This window comes from Corapipo altera, unplaced genomic scaffold (genome assembly GCF_003945725.1).
Source record: "Corapipo altera isolate COAL_440 unplaced genomic scaffold, ASM394572v1 0, whole genome shotgun sequence".
In the NCBI taxonomy this organism is placed as follows: Eukaryota; Metazoa; Chordata; class Aves; order Passeriformes; family Pipridae; genus Corapipo; species Corapipo altera.
The window spans coordinates 78,373,734-78,396,757 of NW_020884872.1; the positions used below are offsets into that span (position 1 = coordinate 78,373,734).

At 36.3% G+C, this 23,024-nt stretch overlaps 1 protein-coding gene across 6 annotated transcripts in view; it reads right to left on the reverse strand.

Moving 5' to 3' along the window:
* Positions 1-23,024, reverse strand: part of CNTN5 (contactin 5) — a 613,743-nt gene that overhangs the window by 30,897 nt on the left and 559,822 nt on the right. For all 6 annotated transcript variants that reach the window (XM_027640131.1, XM_027640209.1, XM_027640294.1 and 3 more), the window contains 2 exons: positions 9,803-9,961; positions 9,222-9,371 (listed from right to left, as the gene is read on the reverse strand). In XM_027640131.1, coding sequence (XP_027495932.1) covers positions 9,222-9,371; positions 9,803-9,961 — 309 coding nt within the window. The remainder of the gene's footprint in view (positions 1-9,221; positions 9,372-9,802; positions 9,962-23,024) is intronic.

Genomic DNA, 23,024 nt, shown 5'->3' on the forward strand with positions numbered 1-23,024 from the left:
TTCCTTCCTTCCTTCCTTCCTTCCTTCCTTCCTTCCTTCCTTCCTTCCTTCCTTCCTTCCTTCCTTCCTTCTTCCTTCCTTCCTTCCTTCCCTCCCTTCCGCTTTCACACATGCTAAATGATGTGTTTCGTAGTCAGTCTGCTGAAAGCTCTTGATTTCTGTATAATCAGATGATTGAATTGCTTTGCAGTTTAGGTAGTGGGAAACCAGATAATCAGGCTGAGCTTGTAGTCCAGGCTCCTTCTCCAGTAGTGCAGAACTTCGGGGACACTCAGCTCACCTACAGATAACTTTCTAAACAGTGGAGAGATTCTACTGACAGGTGACATCAATGTGTTTAAATTAAGTACTAATCTTTGCATGTCAAAAAGATAATGAACTTTTTCTTTCAGAAATGGAATTGCCCTCTGGATTAAATAAAAAAAAAAGAAAAGGAAAAAAAATAATACAATCAGTCAGTGTGCAACATTGGGATGAATGTTCTACCATGAAGAAATGCAGATGAATAATCATCTTCCAGTTAATTAACATGCAAATATTATGGTGCCATCTCTAATGGGGCATATTTAAACCTTTTTTAGCATCCATTTTCTTTCCTTTTTTTTAAGGTACTTTTGGATAAGTTATAAAGACAAATGATGTTCTTGTGTAGGTGCCACATTAGAGGTAGGAGAGTATGTGGTACTCTTGAATCATCCAGCATGATGGAGTTATTTAACCTGCAGTGTCCTCCTTCTAGAATTTTCTTGTTAACAGCTTTGGAGTCTGCAGCCCTATTTAAACTAATAAATGTTAAAAGAATAAAAATGTCAAAAGCATGAATTTCTTTAGCACCAAACTAAAATGTACATTCACACAGTGAAACTCTTTCAAATGAATAACCATTAAAAGAATAAATGTGTCAAAAGAATAAATTTCCTCTGCACTGAAGGAAAGCAGAGCATACACAGTTAGAGGGGGACACTTTGAAATTACTAACTATTAAGTGAAGAAAACTATTAAAAATCCCCATTTTTTACCAGGCATCAAGCTTATATATCAGTCAACCTTTCAGCAGCATCACCTTTATATCAGTATTATATTTGAATTTACTCACACATGGCCTAGGTTTATTGCCATGTAATTAATGACTTTCCAATCTTTGTGTTGTTTATTCTCAGCAGTGACACTCATGGATATGCACTTGCACCAAATATAGAAGTATGAAGCCTCAACTTGGCTCCTGGACACCGGATACATGTGCCTGGGGGACAAGGACATTAGGACCTCTTTAAGGTTTATCAAAGCTGAGAAGTTCAGTATTGTTTCTTCTGAATACATACACCCCAACTAGTAGCAAAGAGTTCTTTGCTGTGTTAATGTATCTCATTTAACAGCAAGATGAGAGAATGTCACCTACTGGAAATTGAATTATTCCTTGGATAAAACTGGTCCTCAGGGTCATAAAATGGTTGTCATGTCTCTGATTCTGATCAACGCCTTCTTATTAGCCCCTTTGTCAGCTGCCTATTTTCATTTGTCTCCTGTTTTATCCTTTGACTGTAAGTTCTTTGGGATCAGGTCAGCTTTTCTTTTTTTTCTTTCTTCAGCCACTGGTAAGGTCAGAAGTTAAAAGGCAGGTCTCTCCATCATTCTGGTAATGTGAACAACAAATAGTACTAAAATCTGTGTTCTGAAAGACATGGTGACTAGCTGCAGCTCACAGTAAATAATGGCTGGATGCCAGCACAAGTTGATGTTGCAACCTCCACTTAATGAAAAAGAAAAAAAACTTTAAATGACTGCCAGGAGTTTGATTTGTTTGAACAAACAGCAGAATTTGTTTCTTACTCTTTTCCATTTTCATGGAATTACTGTGATATAGTGAAAATGAAAGTGAAATTAAACTTATCTCTTCTAAACCAAACAAAAAAAAATCATTAACCTTTTCCACAAGAGCAGGCAATGTAGTCCTCAGCAGTCCTATAAAGCATTTGACAGGATACTTCAGATATAAATGAAGAAAAGATGATATGGAAAGGTAAAGCTTATACATGAAGCCGTGGAAAATTGTTTAATAATTCACGTGTATCTTATTACAAGCTAAATATGGATGAAAAGTTGTGATTTTCAATTTAGGACAAAATGTATGCACAGAACTGTTGCTGAGGATTTTGTGTATAGGAGCAGTGGTTATAAAGTGCTGAAAAATGCTGACAGTGTCACCTGTATATTTTAAACCTATATTTAAATGTAAAGTTTGGGGAAGCTTTTGAAGTGCTGGGTAATACCACAGCTATGAAACCACAAACGTATGGAGTTTTCATTGTTCACTTTCATTCCAGACTTTCACTGTGTCCAAAATTTTGAAAACTGCTCTCTGCTTTAGGGAGATTAAATTAGAGTTAAATCAGTTTTTAAAATTCTGTTCTCTTCAGTCTGCATGGCAGATGGATTTCCTGTTGGTTTCTTTGTGGGGTTTTTTGGGTTTTTTTTAATGAAGACGGTGGAGTTTAAAGATGAACTGATTCAAACATTTTTGGTACTCATTTTTGGGCGAAATATTGAAAATTATTAAATATTTCATTTTGATATAACAAATGAAGCATTGCCATTTGGTTTTGAAAATATGTAAAATTTGTATGTTGTTTCAGTTTTATTTAAGAATAGAATAATTAAAACAGAAAAGACAAATGAGAGTATTTCAGTTTGAGTTGACAGAGAATTTTAATTTTAATCTAAAATTATTACTTTATTTCTATTTTGCTAAAAAAAATCAATAAACATTTTGATTAAAAACAGTTTTAAGGTTCCTGTTTTACTTCAGTGAGTGAACTAAAAAAATCTTTTTAATTAGCTCTAGATTCCTCTCCTAATAGAAAGAAAAAAAAAATATCACACCAAACCTGGAAAAGCTGAAAGTACTTGTAAAGCAGTTCATGTTGATTTTGACATTCCAGTCTTGTAAGGAAATTTAAAAAAATATTATTGAATGGATAATTAACAATTTTAAAGTGTTTCTATTTTGTGTTGTTTTTTGTTTTTTTCCCCAAAGAAATATCTTGTGGCTTGTTTCAATTCTATGTGTTTTTTTTATTATGAAGAGAAATGACAGTTTCTTAATTTTGTAGTGTGTCTTAATTTTTGTGCAGAACAAAAGTATTTACCAGCCAAAATTATATTTTATTATAATTGAATGTAACTGCATTATTGCAGTAGAAACCTGTAGTTACATTTTGTCCCTATACTTTAATAGGGAACAGGTGAGATTTAGGGAAGACAAAGAGAAGTATGTGTCTTACTAATGTCCTCTTTTTAGAGTGAGATGTTAATCTGAGCTGCCCAAATTTACAGTTTTCTCATAAGCAAATGAGTCCAGATTTCCGAAATCCCAATTCCCTACTTTATTTACAAGGTCTTTCTTACTCTGCTTGAATCCCATATCCTTTAAGATAATTTCTGCATGGCTATTTTTTGTATAAATTCCGAAACAGTTGTCAAATAAAGCAACATGAAGAAAAATATGAATGTTGCTACATTTTTGGGGGGATAAATTAATAAACTTTGCTTTAGTCCTTAAGAAAGGACCTGTAACTTTGCTCCAGGTAGAGTTCCAGTTATTTATTTCTTTTAAATCTCTTTATATCTTAAGATACAAATGTAGTTTGAAAAGTAACACTTCTTAGCTGTGGAAAAGGTATGGGCAGGGAAAAGTGGGTTTGTCACCAGCTTGGCAGAATTTCTTAATGTGAGGATCAAAGTTATTACACATTTGGCATTTTTTTCTTCTCAGTTGTTTCTATTCTGTCTATATATGTATGTATGTATGTGTTTATCTATATATATCTCCTGCAGTAGACATCCAGGAAACAGAGGGAGCTAAGTGAAAACTCTTTCACTGCGTGAAAGACCAGCCCTGAAGTTCTCACCCTCCCAGAAAAACAATTCATCTGTTCAGGAATGAAATGTAAAACGTGCCAGCATTTCAGAAATGGAAACACACAATTCAACTATTGGAAAACAAGGACGACCCAACTGGTCTCAGGATCTGAAATGTTGTTCTCATTTCCTCTGTATTATTAATATTTGTAATTATGTAGGAGATAGAATTAAGGTCTATTCACTGACAAGAGGGCCATATGTGGCTGCGGGACTCATCCTGATTAGTCTCTAAATCTCCACATATAGGATGGAAATCTCAAATGCTGTGGCATACATGAATTCCAGAGAACCAATGCATTAGCTTTTCTGGTACATCCTGTAGCAGCACACACATTGGGTTTCTTTGCCAATATTAATTTGACCCTGCATTCCAATGTTTGAGTAGCCTGTAGACAACGCAGTCAATAATTACAGTCCACTTTCTCTTTTGTTTTTCTCCATGGAAACCCACGTTTTCTACAAAGGCTTTAGGAGCCCATGTCATCATCTGCAAATGTCACAAATACAGCAGGTTATCAATTTTTTTCTTGTGTAAAAATTATGATAATGGGAAAAGCTGAAACTTCTTTTATACAAATGACAAATGAAACAGCACCCCCAACAATAAAAAAACCCTGAAAATAAAGCAATCTAAACTAGGTAACATTTTTTCCTGAGACAGAGACATTTCTTGTTATGCTAGGAAGAAATTCTAGCTGAAAATAAGGGCAACTTAATGGAAAATATGGACTTATTAAAAATAAAACCTGTGTACAGTCTGCTGCTAATAGAGTGCATTACATTGTTACCTCATAAAATCAAGTTTGCATGCATGATTAGCAGGTTAAACTTTGATTCTACTCAATTTTCTCTATCCCCATGTTTCCCTATGAATAGATAATATAATTGATGTTTTGCCCCCTGGCTTCAAGTGCCCTGACTGTCTTAGTGGAATGTTAGACATGTTTAAATTCGTATTATTGGCTCTTTGCACCTTGTGGGCCTGTAAAATATATATCAAAGCTAGAACTGACAGAGATGCAGCAGCTGGCTGTAAGTTAGATGTGCCAGAAAATTGCAATATTATCCATTACAATGAAAGTAGCTACGAAAAGCAATAATGTTATCTAAATATGAACTAAGTGACAAGATTAGAGTTCAATTAAAAAATTAAAGCAAGTGGAAACCTGTTTATTATTCTTCTGATTTCTTTATACCATCCGAATTATTATTTCCGTAGGTATTTTTAGATAATGGACTAATATAAGATGTTGTTACTATCTTGGTGAAGAAGTGATAAAATAGGTGAGGTGTGGGCATGGATGAAGACTTTAGTCTCTAGTCAAATTTGCTCGTACCATTAAATTACGGATGCAGATTTCTATTTAAGTATGAGATAATGGAAGCAGAATCACACATTTTCTATCTCTGTGGATTGTGTAGGCAACCACGTTCAGCCTGGTGAGTCCCAGCTCTTACCTGAACAGGAGTCACAGTCAGTTTCTCAGCTGGGAGATGGTTGTTTCTGCATTTCCACCTAGTGCAGGGGCAACCTGCCTGTTTATACTTGTGAGCCACATCTACCATCACTGCAAATATCCAGGTTACTCTGTCTTTCTGAAATATGCATTCCTTTAACATAGATGCCCTTTAACAAATGAGAACTATGGTGATAGAAGTGAAAATCATGTTAATAGACATGTTAATAGCTTCCCTTGAAGATTTCAGGTAAAAAATTAGTAATAGAGAGATCCCGAAAAATAATGGGTCACTGGGTTCACTAAGATAGGCAATAAGGTGCTACTTTGAAAAACCGTATGTAACCTGTTGTAACCCAATGAAAACTATCACTAGTTTCCTGTCTCTTCAGCATCTGAAAACTATACCAAGGGTAATAATTCACAAAATCAGTGAAAAGCATTTCAGAAATTAGATGTAACAGGCTTGGGACTTCAGGAATATCTGGAGATGAGGGAAGAAGTGGCTGCCTGAATGAAGCAGATCATGAAACCTCTGACATTTCAAGACTACCATACAAATTATAAACAGCATGCCATTTTTCAAAGAATTACATGTGTAACAGTTAGGGCTTTTTTTATTTAGTTAGTTCTTTGTTTAAAGCAGAGTCCATTGTGTTATTGTTCCAACTTCACAACTCTATGAAGATTCTAATGATTTGGAAAATTATTTCTTATTCTATCTCCTCACTTCCTCTATAGAATAAAAAACAGAGGCTGCATCTATCTTTTTTATTACCCACTCCACTCCAAACCCCCAAACCATTTGCAACTGAAACAGAAACCAAACCTTTTCTTAAAGAAAAGTCTTTCAAAACTGAGATGATATCAGCAGGCTTATGCTATGCTATGCCATATTAAGCAGGCACACCAGATAAATTAATCTTCAATTTCTCTCAAAGCTGTTCAGTTGTTTTACTGGCAGCTATCTGGATTTCAGTGCCGTGCTAGAAAACACTCTTTTCTACTGTGATACTTGTGAAGCTGTAATTTTGGTAGCAAAAGAAGGTATTCCTAACTGGGAACATGAAAGTGCAAGTGAACATCTAGTATGGCCTTTTTCCTATTTGAATTAATACATTACTAATTTATTACTCAAGAAGACTTGCATTATTATCACCTCCAGTGCTGTTTATCAGAACTGAAGTACAGATCCTTGCTACTTGAGTTAAGGACTCTGTTCTTTCCTGTGGCAATAACAGTGGAATGTTACCCAGCAATTAACACCAAGCACTGGATGAAAATACATTGCACACTGCATGCTTTGTCTTTCCCACAATTTTGTTTTTTACTGATCAGTATCATGATTTATCAATTCCTTTTTACAGAGGTAAAGTAGCAATGAGTGTCCAAATGAATATTGAAAATGGATGTGCATGAAGAAGACTGTCACCTGAGTTTTAAGAATATGCTTTAGCAAATACAGGCTTTCTTTCGTAAACCCTGGAAAAGAAGAAGCCTACAAACATGACAGCTAGATAAAATTGAGTATTTTCAAACTTGTCAAAAAAACATTAGCTCACAGTTTAAATGCATTGGGTCGATTAAAATAGTGAACCATCTTTTCAAAAACAGGAAAAAATTTCCTCAGTCTGAAAGAGCATAATCCCCGGGGTAAAACCTATCATAGGATAGACTTTCTCCAGAATGTTTTTGTCCTCTCTGATATATATTATCTGAATAAACAGGGAAATTTTTCAAACATTAGGGTCCAGCAGAATTTGAACTACCAATGAAAATTAAGGAAAGAAAAGCAAAATAAGGGGTATTTTTTTGAAAATCATTTGAGATCAAAGTAACTTGTGTTTTTTATTTCATTTTCATTTCCTCCTTTTCTTAATGGAACAAAATACGGAGCATCTGAAGCTTTTGTTGTAAGGGTATCAAGTTTTACACTGCAGGGAGCTTGAAGAAGATGAGGGGGAGAGTTGGAAAGGAAGTACGCTTCACCATGTAAGAATGGGAATCAAATCCAGTGCAGTTCTGTGGTTGTACAGTGAGATTTAATACCAGCTAGCAACTACACAGTCATTTAAAACAGAGAAAAAATAAATATGTCTTTTTATAACTGAAAATAGGTTTGTTAGACTTCATCTGAAATAGTGCATCCTATTTTGGGTGCCACAATGAGACAGATATTGATCAATTAGTTCAGGGAGGCCATGGGGATGTTGGGGCTAGAGCACTTGGTTTGTGAGAGTCTAGGGGAGCTGGGCTTGTTCAGCCTGGAGCAGAGATGGCTTGAGGTAACCTAACAGTTGCTCTCAGTACCTGCAGGAAGGTCACTGAGGAGACAGAGATGAGGTCTTCATAGTGGTGCAGGGTGGAAGAGCAAGAGACAGTGATCGTAGACTGAGATTGGAAGAGTTCTGACTGTATATATTGAAAAAAAAAAAATCACGGTGAGGTTAGTTAACTGCTGGCACAGGTTGCCCAGGGAGGATGTGTAATCTCTGTCCTTGTAGGTTTTGAAGACTCAACTGGCCAAAACTCTGAACAGCTTGCTCTGAAGACAGTTTATCCAGATTTGAGAAGAAGGCTGGAGCAGAGACCTCCAAAATCCCCTTCTGCCCCAATTATTCAGTTGATTCTCTGATTCGGTCTAAGAAAATCAACCTGAACATTCTTCGATGAATGTTTATGGATGGCATAGACACAGAGTGGCAAATTATGGATCTGAAGTATAAGATTAACATATCTTATAGCTATATATGGATTATATATGTGGATTATATATATATATATAATTCTTACCTTATATAAAGTAAGAATTTCTTTCTGAATGAGAAAGGCATTGTAATTTTCATAATTCTTATAATTCTCCTGAATGAGAAGTCTGTGTGTAACACAATTGTTGTATTTGTGTACAATATTTATAACCAGACAATCAGTTATGCTTTCAAATTCAAGTGAATCTTTGAATTTGTCTCTCTTCTATTTTGTAAGACCGATAAGTTACTTAAAAATTATTCAGCTGAAGAAACATCAAAACAAACAAACAAACAAAATCTATCTAGGCCTCCTAAATAATGAAGTAGAATGAAGAATGATCTGAAATTGTTCTGACATGGAGTTCTCTACTGAGGCTTTGTCCAAATCCTATCTCTATCTCTTTCTGCCTGCTAAAACATGTCTTTCTAGCTGCCTAGAGATTTTTCTCAGATTCCCAGTTCTTCTTTATCTCCCTTTATTCTACCCAAGTTACTGTCAATGATTCCAAGCTTTATGAGACCATTGTAAATTTCAAGAGACCCAAATAGGATATAAAACGGTTTTTTTCCTGGTCTCCCATGATACCATCCTATTAGAAATATAATGAAATTTATTTAAATGTAATAACTATTCATGGCGTGAATGACAAAAAACCACTTAGAACAAAAGGTATTTCAAATTAAGCAGCTTTTCATGGCTTTCCTATCTTGCTAAAAAAATTCTATACTACCTTCAATGAGAGAAGTTATTAAAATATGGGGGAAGAGGCTGCTTGGGAGCAGTTGTTTGAAGACACTTACAAGCAGCCTCGAACTGAAGAGCACAGGAAGTCTGTCAGAGGGAAGGCAGCAATAGCTTAAGTGGAAGATGAAAACTAGGACAGATGGAATAAGACTGCAGGGAACGGTTTTATTTGAAATTTCTGTACATTAAAAAATATTCTGGATCCCCATTACAAATAATATAACCCTGGAACAGTGATGACTGAACACAGAGGTGTATACCAGCAAGAAGAGATTAGATCTATTATTGTATTAAATAGTCCTTGTTTCTGATAGTGATGCAAAAATAACCTGTTTATCTCTTCCGTACCTGCTTCATTTGTTCTGATCACTCGTGATGGTGCACTTGGGTCTCCAGTCCCAATTTTATTCATTGCTACTACTCTGAACTCGTACTCCACCCAAGGGTTCAGTTCCACAGCCATAGCAGACTCCATGTCACCACTGATCAGATCTGGAACTGTAGAGAGTAAAGAAATGTGAAGGTCAACCAGAAACCTGGAGCACACATGCAGGATCTCAATAGTAAGTGGACTTCGTGATACAACATGGTCATTAGAAATGATCGACATCAAGGATCTAATAAGTCAGAAATCGCAGCCAGGTTTTTGGCACTGTAGTACTCCTGAAAAGACACAGATTGAAGAGTTTAGGGGAGAGCTTTCTGCTTATTCACAGACGCATCATGGCTGGTGTCTTTGTGCTGTCCTTTCAGAGCTGTTGCTAAGTAACACAAAAGGAATGAAAAGAAGGAAAAAACCCCAAAAATCAGTGCTTTTGATTTGTCACTGTTCTCTTATGAGTATCTGTTTCTGTAGCTGACAGTGGTTATTATTGTGATGTTCAGGAGTTTAGAACAGTCTACTTGTGCTGTTTTAAACTTTCTCTCACCTGTTCTTACGGTCTGCCAGCCAAGAGAAAATGGACTGCGTGCTTGCAGATTGTAGAGGGAGATAGGGCTGTGATTGTCTGCCCCAGGACTCCAGGAGAGTGTTGCTGTGGTGTCTGTAATTTCCTCCACTATTACAACCCCTGGGGGACCAGGAGGACCTAGAAATAAAGCGGAATAATCAAACAGACTTCACCATCATCATGGATGAGAAGCAATAATACAGGAGATGCATTCTGTGGGGACCCAGTGGAGTTCAATGTCCATGAAATACAAGAGTTACAATGCACAGTGCTACATCATGGAGATATCTCATTTCCACGATTTCTGATAGCAAATTGCAATTGTTGCTATTCTTTAAATGCTGCATGGGGGAATGTCAATTAACTTGACAGAGTGACAGCAGAAGAACTAGAAATAGACACAGATTAAAAAACACTGCAAAAACTCCGTAATAATTATTCTGCACCTAAAATTAGAGGAAAAAAAGAGCAACTTTAGGAAGCATCCACGTTAGACTGAACAGTCACAATCACATCTTCTCTTTGTGTGGGACTTGTCAACAGGAAAGACAGATAGTAAGCAAAATGAAGCACAAGTGCATGTGTTTCATGAAGACAATAATGTTACTAATAATTGAATCAAAAATACAGCATTCATCCTTTTTCTCAAATTCACTCATTCAGGGAAGCTGACTGGATTACTAACATACTGGAGATCCATTAACTGTTTGATTAAAAACTATTAAAAACAAAATAAAAACCCAAGCCCAAATATTTTGAAAGCTGAAAATTACTATGGGACCATTAAAAGCAGACAAAAAACCCTCTGCGACTTCTTACTTTGAAAATTAAAGGATTATTTATTCCATTTAACTGCACCGAATGTGAATATGCTAATCACCATTTGTATAGGCTGTGTGACTGCTGCAGTAAGTGAGGTCTCTGGCAACAAAAATGACTTTGCAAAGAAAAATGTGGCTATAATGTCCCAATCCGATCCATAATATTCTTATTTAATTCCACTCGATAGTTGATATTACTGGTGTTTGAAAATATAGTCCATTTGCACTTTCCAAAGTAAATTGGAGGTAAGTTTTTCCTGGTTCAAGATCCTCTTCCACAGTTGTTTTTAACCAGAGGTTTATGGGAAAATGTGAGTCTCTGTCATGGATAAATGCAAAATAAACAGCTCTTTTGTGGTTTCTTATACTTAAAATGTCGTATAAGTCCTGAAGGATAGGACTTAATACTTCTGTAAAATATTCGTATTATTAATAGCTATAATTATTTATGAAAAATCTGGATTTTTTTGGCATCTAAGGGGCTTCTGATTCTTTCCATCCTCTTGTTGTTGAAGGCTGATGTTTTGCTTCTGCTCCTACACAGGTGGAGGACTGTGAAATCATAAATGCACTAATGGACATGTTCTCCCAAAAGGGAACTGGAGGAAGGGTGGTGATAGAAACAAAACTTCATTAACAGAAAGTCATTGCTTCTACACTTTGAGGGACCCCAATGCTGTTTTTTTGTATCATATCACTCCAGCTGTACTGGAGGGAGACCTTTGAATATCTCCATTCCCATGAGTTGTGGTGAGCTGTGTGGTCCCACTTGCTGAACTATTAGAGCTCAGCACCTGCAGATCAGGATGGCAAACACTGGGGTCTGGTGCCTCCATTTGAAGTGTAAGTTGCAGCCAGGATTGCTGCACTACTGAGCTCAGCATTATTATATTTTAGTGCTATTTCATGCAATCAAATCTTTTGCTGGCTAGATTCCTCAATCCATGAGTAGAAACAAATTTATCTGAACATCAAATGCTAAAAAAACCCCATTAACTGAAAAATTTTTAGTTTTTGTGATTTTCTGTCATTTGCAGCTGCAAACAGCTTTATGTTTCTTCTGATATACCTTCAACAAAAGCGTGTTTACATGAACTATAACAGCAGCAGGATCAGAGTTCTGTAATAGTTGGGCTCAATATCTTCAGAGTGAAAGAGGAATTGAATCCTATAAATGAGAAAGCAATTTATGTTATTCACTTGCCTCTCTTTGCTTGGCAATGACCTACAAGCAACTAATTGACATTAAAGTGTTGGAAATATATGACATTTAGAAATAATAACAACAAGAGAGAAATAAATGTTTGAAATTCGAGATATTCAATTCAGTATAGTTTAGTACTATGGATGTATGATGGAAGAATATTGCCTTCCTTGGCCCTGGGCCATAGGAAGAACAGTGTCTTCCAGTATTCCCTTGTTCTCCTCGCTCATCAGGTTTGACTCAATGTCTTTCATTGAGTTGCAAATGTGACTGCAATAAGATGGAGCCACTCCTTGGACACCTTGCAACTCTTGGCCTTTTGGAGTCCCATCTTCACTTGCTGTGGAAAGGTCTTGTTTTCTTCCTGGGGGAAAACATGGCAGAAAGATATGTCCTCTGCACTCCTGCCTTTCTGCCAAGTGTTTGCTGTTCTTTGATGGGAAGCACCAGGTCAGACTTTTGTCTCAATAGAAAGTCCTGGGGCTAATTTAATAAAATAGGGTGATTCTTCAGTCTCCATCCTCTACTGTTTCAGGCTATCTGTTGGTGTACGGAAATATTAGTGAAATTTTTATTTGTAGCCATGAGGGAAAGTTTAGAGGAAAGCTGGGGTTTTGATACAATCATATGCTTTTACTGGGTTAGAGCCCTAGGCCCAGAATTATATCATGGTTCCAAGCACAAACAAAATTAAAGAGAAATATTTTAGTACTTTTCCTCTACAACAATATTTCTCCCATGCATTCTGAATGGTGTTAAAGAGTTTCTAGCCACTGTATTATAACAAAAGAGCAAGATCTTGTTTATATTAAAGGATGTAAATATATTTATGCAGACATTGCCTGATAAATTCTCGATCTATTTTGTTGTCACAGTTCTCTCATATTATTTAAACCTTTTAAATGCATTTCTAGGCATGACAATGTGTCATTATGCTTTCGGAGATGTGTGCTCTAACATAGTCTGCAGGGTGACTGCTAAAAAACATTTTCCAACAGCAGGCATTCTTGAAAGTGGATTAATAAAGGACAAAAGCCTCAGTGACGGCAAATGTGTGACAGCTAGCCAGGACATGAGTGCTATGCAGATGTCACTGATTTTTGTAGAAATCTCATTAAATTTGATGCTTGGATGTAATCATTCGTGGTGTCAGTCACATGGCTAATGCAGAAAGGCTTTTATCCCAAGGGCTATGTTATTGCTCAGGATCTCTGAAACAATTTTTTAGCTGAGAATAGCCAATTGAGGAAAAAACGCCTGGTCTGCTCAAATGCTTATCTGGAAACTACACAGAAAATGACTGGTCATAAATGCACTATAGTGCAGTTGACCTTCATAAAGAAGACATTTGTGATAGGTTCTTATGCAGCTCTAGGAGCACTGGAAACCCAGTGTCAAGGACATTAGTCAGTTATCTCCTTTCAGAGCAATTCCGTAGATTGATACTTCATTTCAGGACATGCATGACTTCATTTTGGCAAATTTGTTTTATGTATCTTTTTATTGTTGGACTGATCATCCTGAGAGATTGTTAGATTGCTTGCCATGGTACGATGTTAATATGAGAGTTCTTGAAAAACCATTACCAATAATAGCTGTAGCCACTCAGTGAGGCAGTGCCCTTTCCTGTGAATCCCAACATATGTGCTGATTTACTCCATTGCTACCTGACCAGGAGAATTCTTACTTTTACCAAACAACTAAGAAACCTGATATGTAGCAGTTCACGAACACAGTTTTCTTGACCTGAAGATTTTCCTTTTTGAATGACAAGGTGCACTGTCTTGTCATCAAGAAAATGAGAGGTCAAGAAAAAGAGGATAAGAGGTAGTAACTACAGAAGAGCAGAAAAGGTGCATAAAAGTAGCATAAATTCCTTTTTCTGTTCCCAGCTATGACAAACGATGTATTTGCACATGGTGGAGAATGAGAAGATGGAGAGAAATTTTGTTGCATAGTAGATGCTATAGACAATATGGTTTTAGTGGATACATCCATAACTGCAGTCCCTCTATGTGTGGGAACCTGAGTGGTTCCTGTAAGGTACATAAGGGCCCAGGGGAGATGGAGAGGTTGTGAGCACCAAGATGGACAGGAAGGTTAGACTCAAAGTTGGAAGGTAAGAAAGAGAAGTTGATTGACTATTGCAGCCTGAATACTCTCGACTCATTTCAGGGATGAGGGTCAAGAGAAACCCCTGGTGTCACGCCCGAGAAGTTCTTTAGTGTTACCTGTGTCATGTTGTGTTCCTTTGCCCTGGTAGCTTCTCTGCCTTGTACTAATCTAAAAATAGTGAATTTGGATGAGGCGATCTTGAGAGGCTGATGATTGTTGTGAGAAGTTGGACTGCAGTCCATAACCTCTGAGCTGTATATTTGTGTAGTGGCAGTTGTAACTTGACACAAAAATGTGTGGACAGTGCAGAGAACTCGAATTTCACTTAAGGTGTAAAAGCACTAGTAAGCTATGGATTGCATCATGAATGACATTGCTAGAAGGTCCTAAATACAGTAATAGACTGAGTTTTGGAAATGTCTCTTTCCTTGGCATAGCCTGCTGACTACCTTTAGCGCTATAGGGCATCCCTTGGCAGCTGTCCTATTTCTGGTCCATCCTGTTTCCTTCACTCTCTGCAGTCATAGTGTGTGCATCAGCACTCCCAGGACTACATGTGTCTCTTTCAAGCATTGAGTTAATAAACATCATTAAGTCTCATCTATATTTTAGTACTTGTTTCCAGGCACTGTTTTGATTGAAGTTATAGGTATGAACTAAGTTGATGTTTTTAAAAAGCTTCTTAGAACAAAGGATCTTTTTTAAACTCTTGGAAAAAAATATTTTAAAGATATGAATCTCTTTCACTTTCATACCATTAAAAATATTATAGAAATAAAGATCCTGTTACATGATCAAATTGCTAGAAATATTTTGATCTGGAGTCTATGGGCTAAAGGACTGATGCTCCATTACAGTAATATACTATCTTCCAGTGTTGTAAACGTTTTAGTTGATACACTGAAGAGGACCAAAGTACAGATCTGAGCTCTAGCCCTGATCCTATGTGCTCTTCTGGTGTCAGCCAGCCCCTATCACAATGTCAACCCTGTGAAATTATGATTTTCCAACCAATGTTTTGGCACAGTTAATGGATTACTGTGGACTGGGACAGATCCTAACAGGCAATTTGTCATGTCCATCCTGAGGGGAGGGGGACTGGGAGTGTAACTGTGTGGATAGGAACTCTGTTGTACCCATTGGCTTCGGGGAGCAGTTCTGCCTTATGGACGTATTCTGTGAGTCCAATTAATGGGGTCCCTGCTCAAGGCATCTTCCTGGCCTTTGTTACAGTTCAAACATAATTTCAAGGACCAGCAAGAATCTGCTGACCTTGTTTACGTTCCATTTAATAATGTTGTGTTTGGAGGCCTTTAAACCCAAGCGCTTGTCTTTAAGTTTTATTGGCAATATCACAACAGAAGGGAGCCGGGTGGTCAACCTAACCAGCAGTTCCTGCGTTATATTTGCTCCAGGTCAGCGGAGTTCAGAGGAAACTGCTTCTAAAAAAATACAGCATGAAAGTGGATTTGTTGCTTAGATTGGTAGTTTTACCAGTCTACAAGATTAATAACTTTAACCTTTTTATTTTATTTGTGGACCACAAAATGTGTACTCTTATATCACAGATTGTAGTCACAAAGACTTTCATCCCTTCACACTCCAGGATTGCTCTCTGCTCTATTTCAAGATCTTGCAGCTTCCAGGTAGTTGTTTGATCTTAATGCTCATTTTACTCACAGTAGGCATGCACAGTACATTTAGTTAGCTCCTAAGGCACAGTCTTAAAATACATGTTATACGTTGTAAAAGGAAGATGATTTTCCACTAAATTTTAAAGAATCTTCCTGCTATGTTTTTTTGTAGTAATATTTGTATTGCATTAATTAGCTTTGTATATGCTAATAACTTTCCAGGGCTGTAAAATATTGATGCAGAGAATTAAGAGGACTGGACTTTTTTTCTTTCCTTTAGAAAGGCACAATGTCTGTTGACATCAATAACAACATAAAACACAATTTGAGCAGTAGGAGTGAAAAAGATAATAAAAGTGAACAATGGTGAACAAACTATTAAGATACCCAAAAAATAATTGGCATCTAAATCCACTAAAATCCTTAAATGTAGAAGAATGAAATAGTTCTGGAAACAAAGTTAAGTATATTAATGCTTAGAGAGCACAGGTGTATTTGCAATATAACTGACACCAATAATTCGTTTATCTTTCAATTTCTTCTAAAGCATATTTTATAATAGATATGTGTTATATAAAATATTCTTATAAAATAATTTTATAAAATAATAGAATCATAGAATCATTAAGGTATGAAAAGACCTCTGATATCATTGAGTCAAATCACTAACTTGACACCACTGTGTTCACCACCAAACCATGTCCTCAAATGTCACATCCATATGGCTTTTGAGCACTTCCAGGACTGGTGATTCCTCCTTTTCCCTGGGCAGCCTATTCCAATGCTGCCTTTCAGGCCTTTCAATGCTACCTTTCTTTCTATTTCAGGAAAGAAATTTTTTCTTATATCTAATATAAACCTCCCCTGACACAACTTGAGTCCATTTTCTCTCATCTGGATGCTTGTTACATGGAAGAAGAGATTGACCCCCACCTCACTACAGCCTCCTTTCAGGTAGTTATAAGGAGTAATATGTCTATATACATAACTATATAAACATATAAATTATTAAAAGGACTAGATGTGCTGAAATGATCTTTAACATGATTGCTGATGAATAAAGGAAACATGCATAAATAATTTCTCTCCATTTCATATATTTGAAATATTTTTTTGTTATAGAAGATGGCACATTTTGTTGATTAACTTTTCGAATTCAAACCTTGAGCAAACTTGCCTGGTTACTGCATTACTGTAGTTCCCTTGCAAAGACCTAATGGTCATCTTCTTTGCTACACTCTCTCAGACTAAGTTACCTTGCAGTGTAAACCTTTGGTACCTTTGTTTACAGTGTACACACTGCAGAAAGTTAAACACTGAATAAGTAATTTTGGAACTGGTACTCTTTGCTCCTTTGCAAGTAGGTGGAGAAATCTTAAAGAAAGATAATTTGGAGATGACCTAGCTGCTCCACAGACTGTTGTAAGGCAGTGTATAATGCAGCATCCAACATCTGTCTGAGTAGCTTGAAACCAATGCTACTTACAGACAAGACTAATAAGAGGTGATAGAATTAATTTGAAAATTTAATGTTACCAAAACAAGTAATTTATTATGATAAAAAGCTTCAATTTATTAAATAAATGTTAAAATACTGGAAACTTGGTACCATTGATTAGGCACTGCAGCTTTCACAGATATAAAAAAGTCCTTTAACTTCACAACCTTGTGTTCCTAACTCAGTCATGATGCTTCTAAAAAGAAATGTGATGCATGAAAGGGATGACTGTGAAAAGTAACTACATTGGTGTTTGTGATATCACTATCACCTCTAACAATATGGAGGTTAATATAGCAAAAATCACTCACTCTGTTCTACCTATTTGAAGCACTGTCCCCATCCAGATGAGATGAGTATCATGACAAGTTTTGCATTGATCCTCTAATCCGAAAGAAACTCCTTGGTGTTCTTGGAAACTGCTGCTAAATCAGGACTATTACTCGCATCAGCTAATGTGAAAGGGATCTCTACTCTTAACTACTGGCATGATGGCCTTTGTGAAAGCCTGTTAGACTGCTGCGTGGTGTTCCCAACTTCCTCTATTTTTCTTTGCTGAACTACGGATGCTTTTCTCCAGCCAACCCTCCAAACTTGCAGGAGGTTTTTCTGCTCAAGTTTTTCTTTATTGTAGCCTCTGACAAAGCAGAGTATCAAATGAGTTCATTAGAAATTGTGTGTTTTAAGAGCAAAGGGATACTTTTTGCCAAAAGTAGCCTTTTACTCTATCTATGTCTTCTGCTGGTGTTCAAAAACTCCCAGACTATGAGTAATAGATTTTGCACCGATGAGTCAAACTGAAAAATACTGTTGACCTTTTTAAATGTAGCTAGTTAGATAAATGCAAGGTAATAAGGGTCAGCCTCTCTACGGTGTCAACCTTTCCATGATATAAGTATTTGATGTTCTAAATGTCTTTACAGTGAAACATGGTGGAAACACAGGATCATGAAGATATCCATTGTAGTGAAAATATGAAAGCACAGATAGCCTCAGATTTCAACAGGTGAGAAAATAAGAATGTAATAAGCCATTTCTTGGAAGATATGCTTTAAAAAAACAAATTAATTCACAAAACAGGTATTGTCTCAAGGAAAGATGACACACTGCTGGCTCCAAGATAACCTGAGACATCTGTGAGAGGCAAGTCTCCTGGCTGGTACTGCGGTGTTTGGTAACCATGTTTGTGATCTATCATTAGTGTCAGAACATGACATACATATTTATCCTATGTTAGAGCCTTCTGCTGTGGTATTCACTTTTTTGTGAAAAATCAGTACAGAGACAGCTCAGCCACTGGTGTGCCAATGATAGATAGAAAACCAACCCAGCTGTAACATTCTGCTAATATGCTTGTCTGCTACTTAATATTCACTGCAAATTGAAGATCTGAGTAGATAAGCAAGGGCTGGTAGCCGGACAAAACAAAGCACATGACATGAGAAAACTATTCTTGGATTGATGTCAAGGCCGGGGTTTACATTCGTAAAAATCATAAATCACTTCTGCTTCCTAAATAGCTTTTGACTTCATGTTCTGAGGAAAACATTTGTTGATTGTGTAGCAAATATCTATATTCTCCCGTAAACATTCTTGTTTGCATTGCAAACAGGTATTCTACACATATTTTCCTTGGGTGAGCAAACAACAGAAGACATAAATGAAGTGAAATCAGGCAATGACTTGGGTGTCAGGAATGTAAATCCATAGCTGTGATTTTTTTGTTGTATTCATTCATTTCCACTAAAACTGTTTCTTTGATCATCAGACATACATAATTCCTGTTATAGGCTTGCACTGAAGTAGCACATTTGTGCAGGCCTGGTGCCAGAATAGTTACCAGACTCTGTGTTCTCTTCTGGGTGTCCTTGAGGTGTATCAACCTATATACACCTTCTTCTGCTGTTATGGGCTCTGATGATTTTCTTCCAGAAAAATATTGCAGTGACATTCAAGGTCTGGTGCAAAGGTGCATGTCTTTTATTTAACTTTTTCCAATACACAGTTCAGTGTGTTGGCTGAAGCTGTTGACACAGGTTCCCCTGAGGTAATCTCTGTTCAATTTTAGAGCAGGACTAAACTCAGTGACAGAAGTAAATATTTGGGTTGCTGGAGATGCCCTAAATTGTGCCCTACACATCCAGGTGCTCATTTGCTCGTCACCTGATTTCTGTGTTCCTGGCTCCTCTGCCCCAGAAAGAGGCTGGAACACACCCTGATCCCACCTAACTACCTGTAGGTATAGCATGCTCTTAAGGAGAAACTGTGTTTTTGAGTCTGGGTCTGAGACAGATAAAAAGAGATATCCTACCTCGCAGATGTCCACTGCAGTTGCTGAACTAAGTTGTAAGTGATTGGCATTGCCTCTTCTGCCTTAAATCAATTCTGGCCTTTGATCTGAATCCTCTCTCTCATCCTCCCCATATTCAGAGAGTAAAGGACCTCTCTGGGGACCTCCAAAGAATCAATGTGCATATCTAGAGGAGATCATGGATCTCAGATGGATAAATAAAAGATCATGACTTATTTTTTTAGGTACCTAATAATAAAAACAACTTGTGATGATGAATTGCAAAGAATTTTGTAGAGCTATATTTTGGAGAGGAAATTCTTTTGCAAGTTTGGTAATAGCCTTCCTGAATATAAACAAATGATGTCAGGTATGTCAGGACAGTTCACCTTTGCAAGTCACTGTCGACTAGCGTGAGGCCACCAGAATACTTCTCATTCACAACCCACTCCAAGATTAAAATGCTGATGTATTACCTGACAGGCCCAGCTGCTAGCAGAACATGTCTTCTTAATAAAATCCACAATTCAAGTTATTGGTAGCATTACAAAAACAAAATTGCTAGGAACCACTAAAAAAGTTTTTCTTACTTTGATATACATAGTTTAATCACATTTTCAAAGCACTTAGAGAAGTATTTATGTTTGAGTAATAAGTGCTGATGGGACTTGAATGCTGATTTTGTCCAAGCATGATCTAGAATATCTTTTCATATATACTTATGAAATGTTCCTGAAAGAGATTTCCTAGGTTAAAATAATTATTGAAATAATATTAGACATGTATTTCACTGCAACTTACCTAAATTCACAACCTGTGGGGTAGTGAATTTGAAAATTTAAATTTTGGTTTAAAAATTTTGCAACATGTTGTAGAAAGTTGCAGAATAGAAACTTGGTACTGTCTTAACTTTATTTGTTTTTCACACTTAAACACACGGGCACACACACACACATATACGTACATATGTAGTAAATTCAGAAATCTTCTTGCACCATTAATTACCTTCTTGTAAGTAATTAGACTCAAAGGAATTGAGATTTATGTGGTACTATTCATTCTCTGTTCTCCATATAGTCTTTCATGGGTGGTATTTTTGTAATTTAACTTCCACTGTATAATGGAGAGCCAAGAAGAACAAGGGCAAAAATAATGACCCATTTAGTTCCCTGGCATGTATTCAAGGCAACTTCCAATAGAGTAACTAGCAAAAATAGTTTCAAAACAGATGAATATCATTTAAGGATTAAATGATACTGAGGCATTGCACTTACTTAAAAATATGGTGGTGAATGTCTGTCTGTTAAAGATCACAATGATAGTTACGAGCAACAGAAGTCTGAAAAGAGTTTGTTTCTCCGTCCTCTATCTGAGGAGACTGCAACAAGTCACTTCTAATTAAATTCTGCAAAACAGTCCTTGGATTAAAAATAATGAAGCAATTGAATGTATAATTAAGTATAAATTTAGTCAATTTGCTAATAGCAGTAGTTCTGATATTCACAAGTATCTAAAGGAGGGAAGATGAGATTATTTTAATTTATTCTGTATGTCCAATTTATTTCCTGTAGAAATGTTGCAAGCAGAACAATTTTTCAAGAAAGAGTTACAATGATATATTAAAAATACTAGATGAACCTCACAACATAAATAATGATTGAAATGCTGTTATAGGCTGGTATGATATTATCAGTATTCAACACTGGCATTTTCTGCAGGAGGAAAAGGAGAGAGAGTAAGGTCAGAACAAGGATGTGCTGTAAGTTTGCATATCATTATGTGTAGGAGTTCATAACAAAGCTCCTGCTAATTCAGTTAGGCCACAGGCTGTAACATTTAAAGCAAAAGGATGTTTTGTAATATGCACAAAATGAAATTTTAACTAGAAACTATACTGAATATAAAGAATAATACAGCTTTGGATTACAGACTTGACTGCATAGTGGGAATGGGTTTTCTTCATAGATGATGACTTCATTTGTCAGGTGGAATTCTTCAGAGTTTACTGAAATATTGAAACATCTGTTTCTGCTGGTATCTTCTCCTAAACAATGTCCTGTATCACCAAAAGCTAAAACTAAAGAATTTTGAAAAGTGCTGCAGTTTGGGATCATCAGTGTTAAATTGCACACCACTGAGTGCACTCTATAGGCTGAGATAGGGGGAGAAAAAGGAATTAGAGATATTGAAATGAAAACGAAGTTCCTGTGAAAGTATAAGGAGAGAGAGATTAGATTCTCGTAAATATTTTGGATTTTTGAACTGTTGAAACCTATAAGGACTAGTCATTACCAACTCTACACTGAATGTACTTTAAACATTTTCTGCAATGTAAAATAAAACCATCCTACATTTCTTGATGAAAGCAATACTGACACTGTAGGACCTTATTGCCCTAATTTGTATAGATTTTATAGGTATCTTAAGGAAATTAAAGACTTCAGCAAAGGAACCATATCTTATAATTTCATGAAAACCAAATTTTATATCAGGACAAAAGCTGTTACACAGTACAAATCGTTTTGTGAAAGTGATGTAAACATGGAAACAGTAGAAAAGGAGAAAATTGTAAGCAAAGTATATTTGAATTTAAATTCCATTACAAAGCAGTTATAGTTTTTATTTCAACAGCATGGTAACATGCTAATGAGACACACATAAATACATTCTGATACTGCTTACAGTGTTGTTTTTTTTTAATCTCAAACCCCTTACTCAGAGAAGCTTTTATTTTGTGGAGCAAATTCAATAAACTAATTTATATAACCAATATTCTTAAAAAATATTTTTGTGATCAGTCTGTCCTAGATAATGACTAAGATTTTTGTCCTTACGAAGTTCAATGGCATTAAAGCTGAGATTGCCTTGCCTATCCATACAGCCTACAGCTCCTGTCTGAGACAGACCAAAGGTGACACATAAGGTCTTGCATAACCCACGAGGATGAATCAGATTTCATAAGGCAGCTAAAATGATATTAAATGTCTGTGATGAGTCCACTGAATACCACCATCCCAACAGTGTCATAGCTCATAGAAATCTGACAGTCTTCAAAGTGTCTTTGTGGAAATATTTAACAATTACTTTCATCAAAATATGAAGAGCCCTGCAGTCAGTCAGAAACATTCTTTATCATTTAAGGCATATATTTATCCTAAAAGTGATGGATAGGAACACATAAAGTCTAAAGATGTTGTGGAATGTGATAGAATAAGTATTTTTGAAAGATTATAATATCCAGATAGTTCTGATTATTTTTTTCTAGAGATTTTAAAATGTTAATAAAATACGTACCTTGATTTATTCTTTCAAAAAATGTATAATCCACAGTAAGGCTACCCTGCTGCGCTACCTAGCAGACATCCATCTCTCTTGACATTGCAGGACCCACCAGTTGTAATGCCAGTAAGTGGACTGCAAGTCCTCATGTCCCATCAGACACTGAGCACACACACACAAACACACACAGAAATGGTCCAGAATGCAGAAATACTCTGCTTAATGGAATGCACATATGTGTTAGTGCCCTTCTTTATTTTAAACTAGTTGATATTCTTGATATGATCTGTGATCCTGCAGGAAAAGAACTTTGTTCCCGTGCATAATCAGGAATGTTAAATGACAGGTAAAGCAATTTGG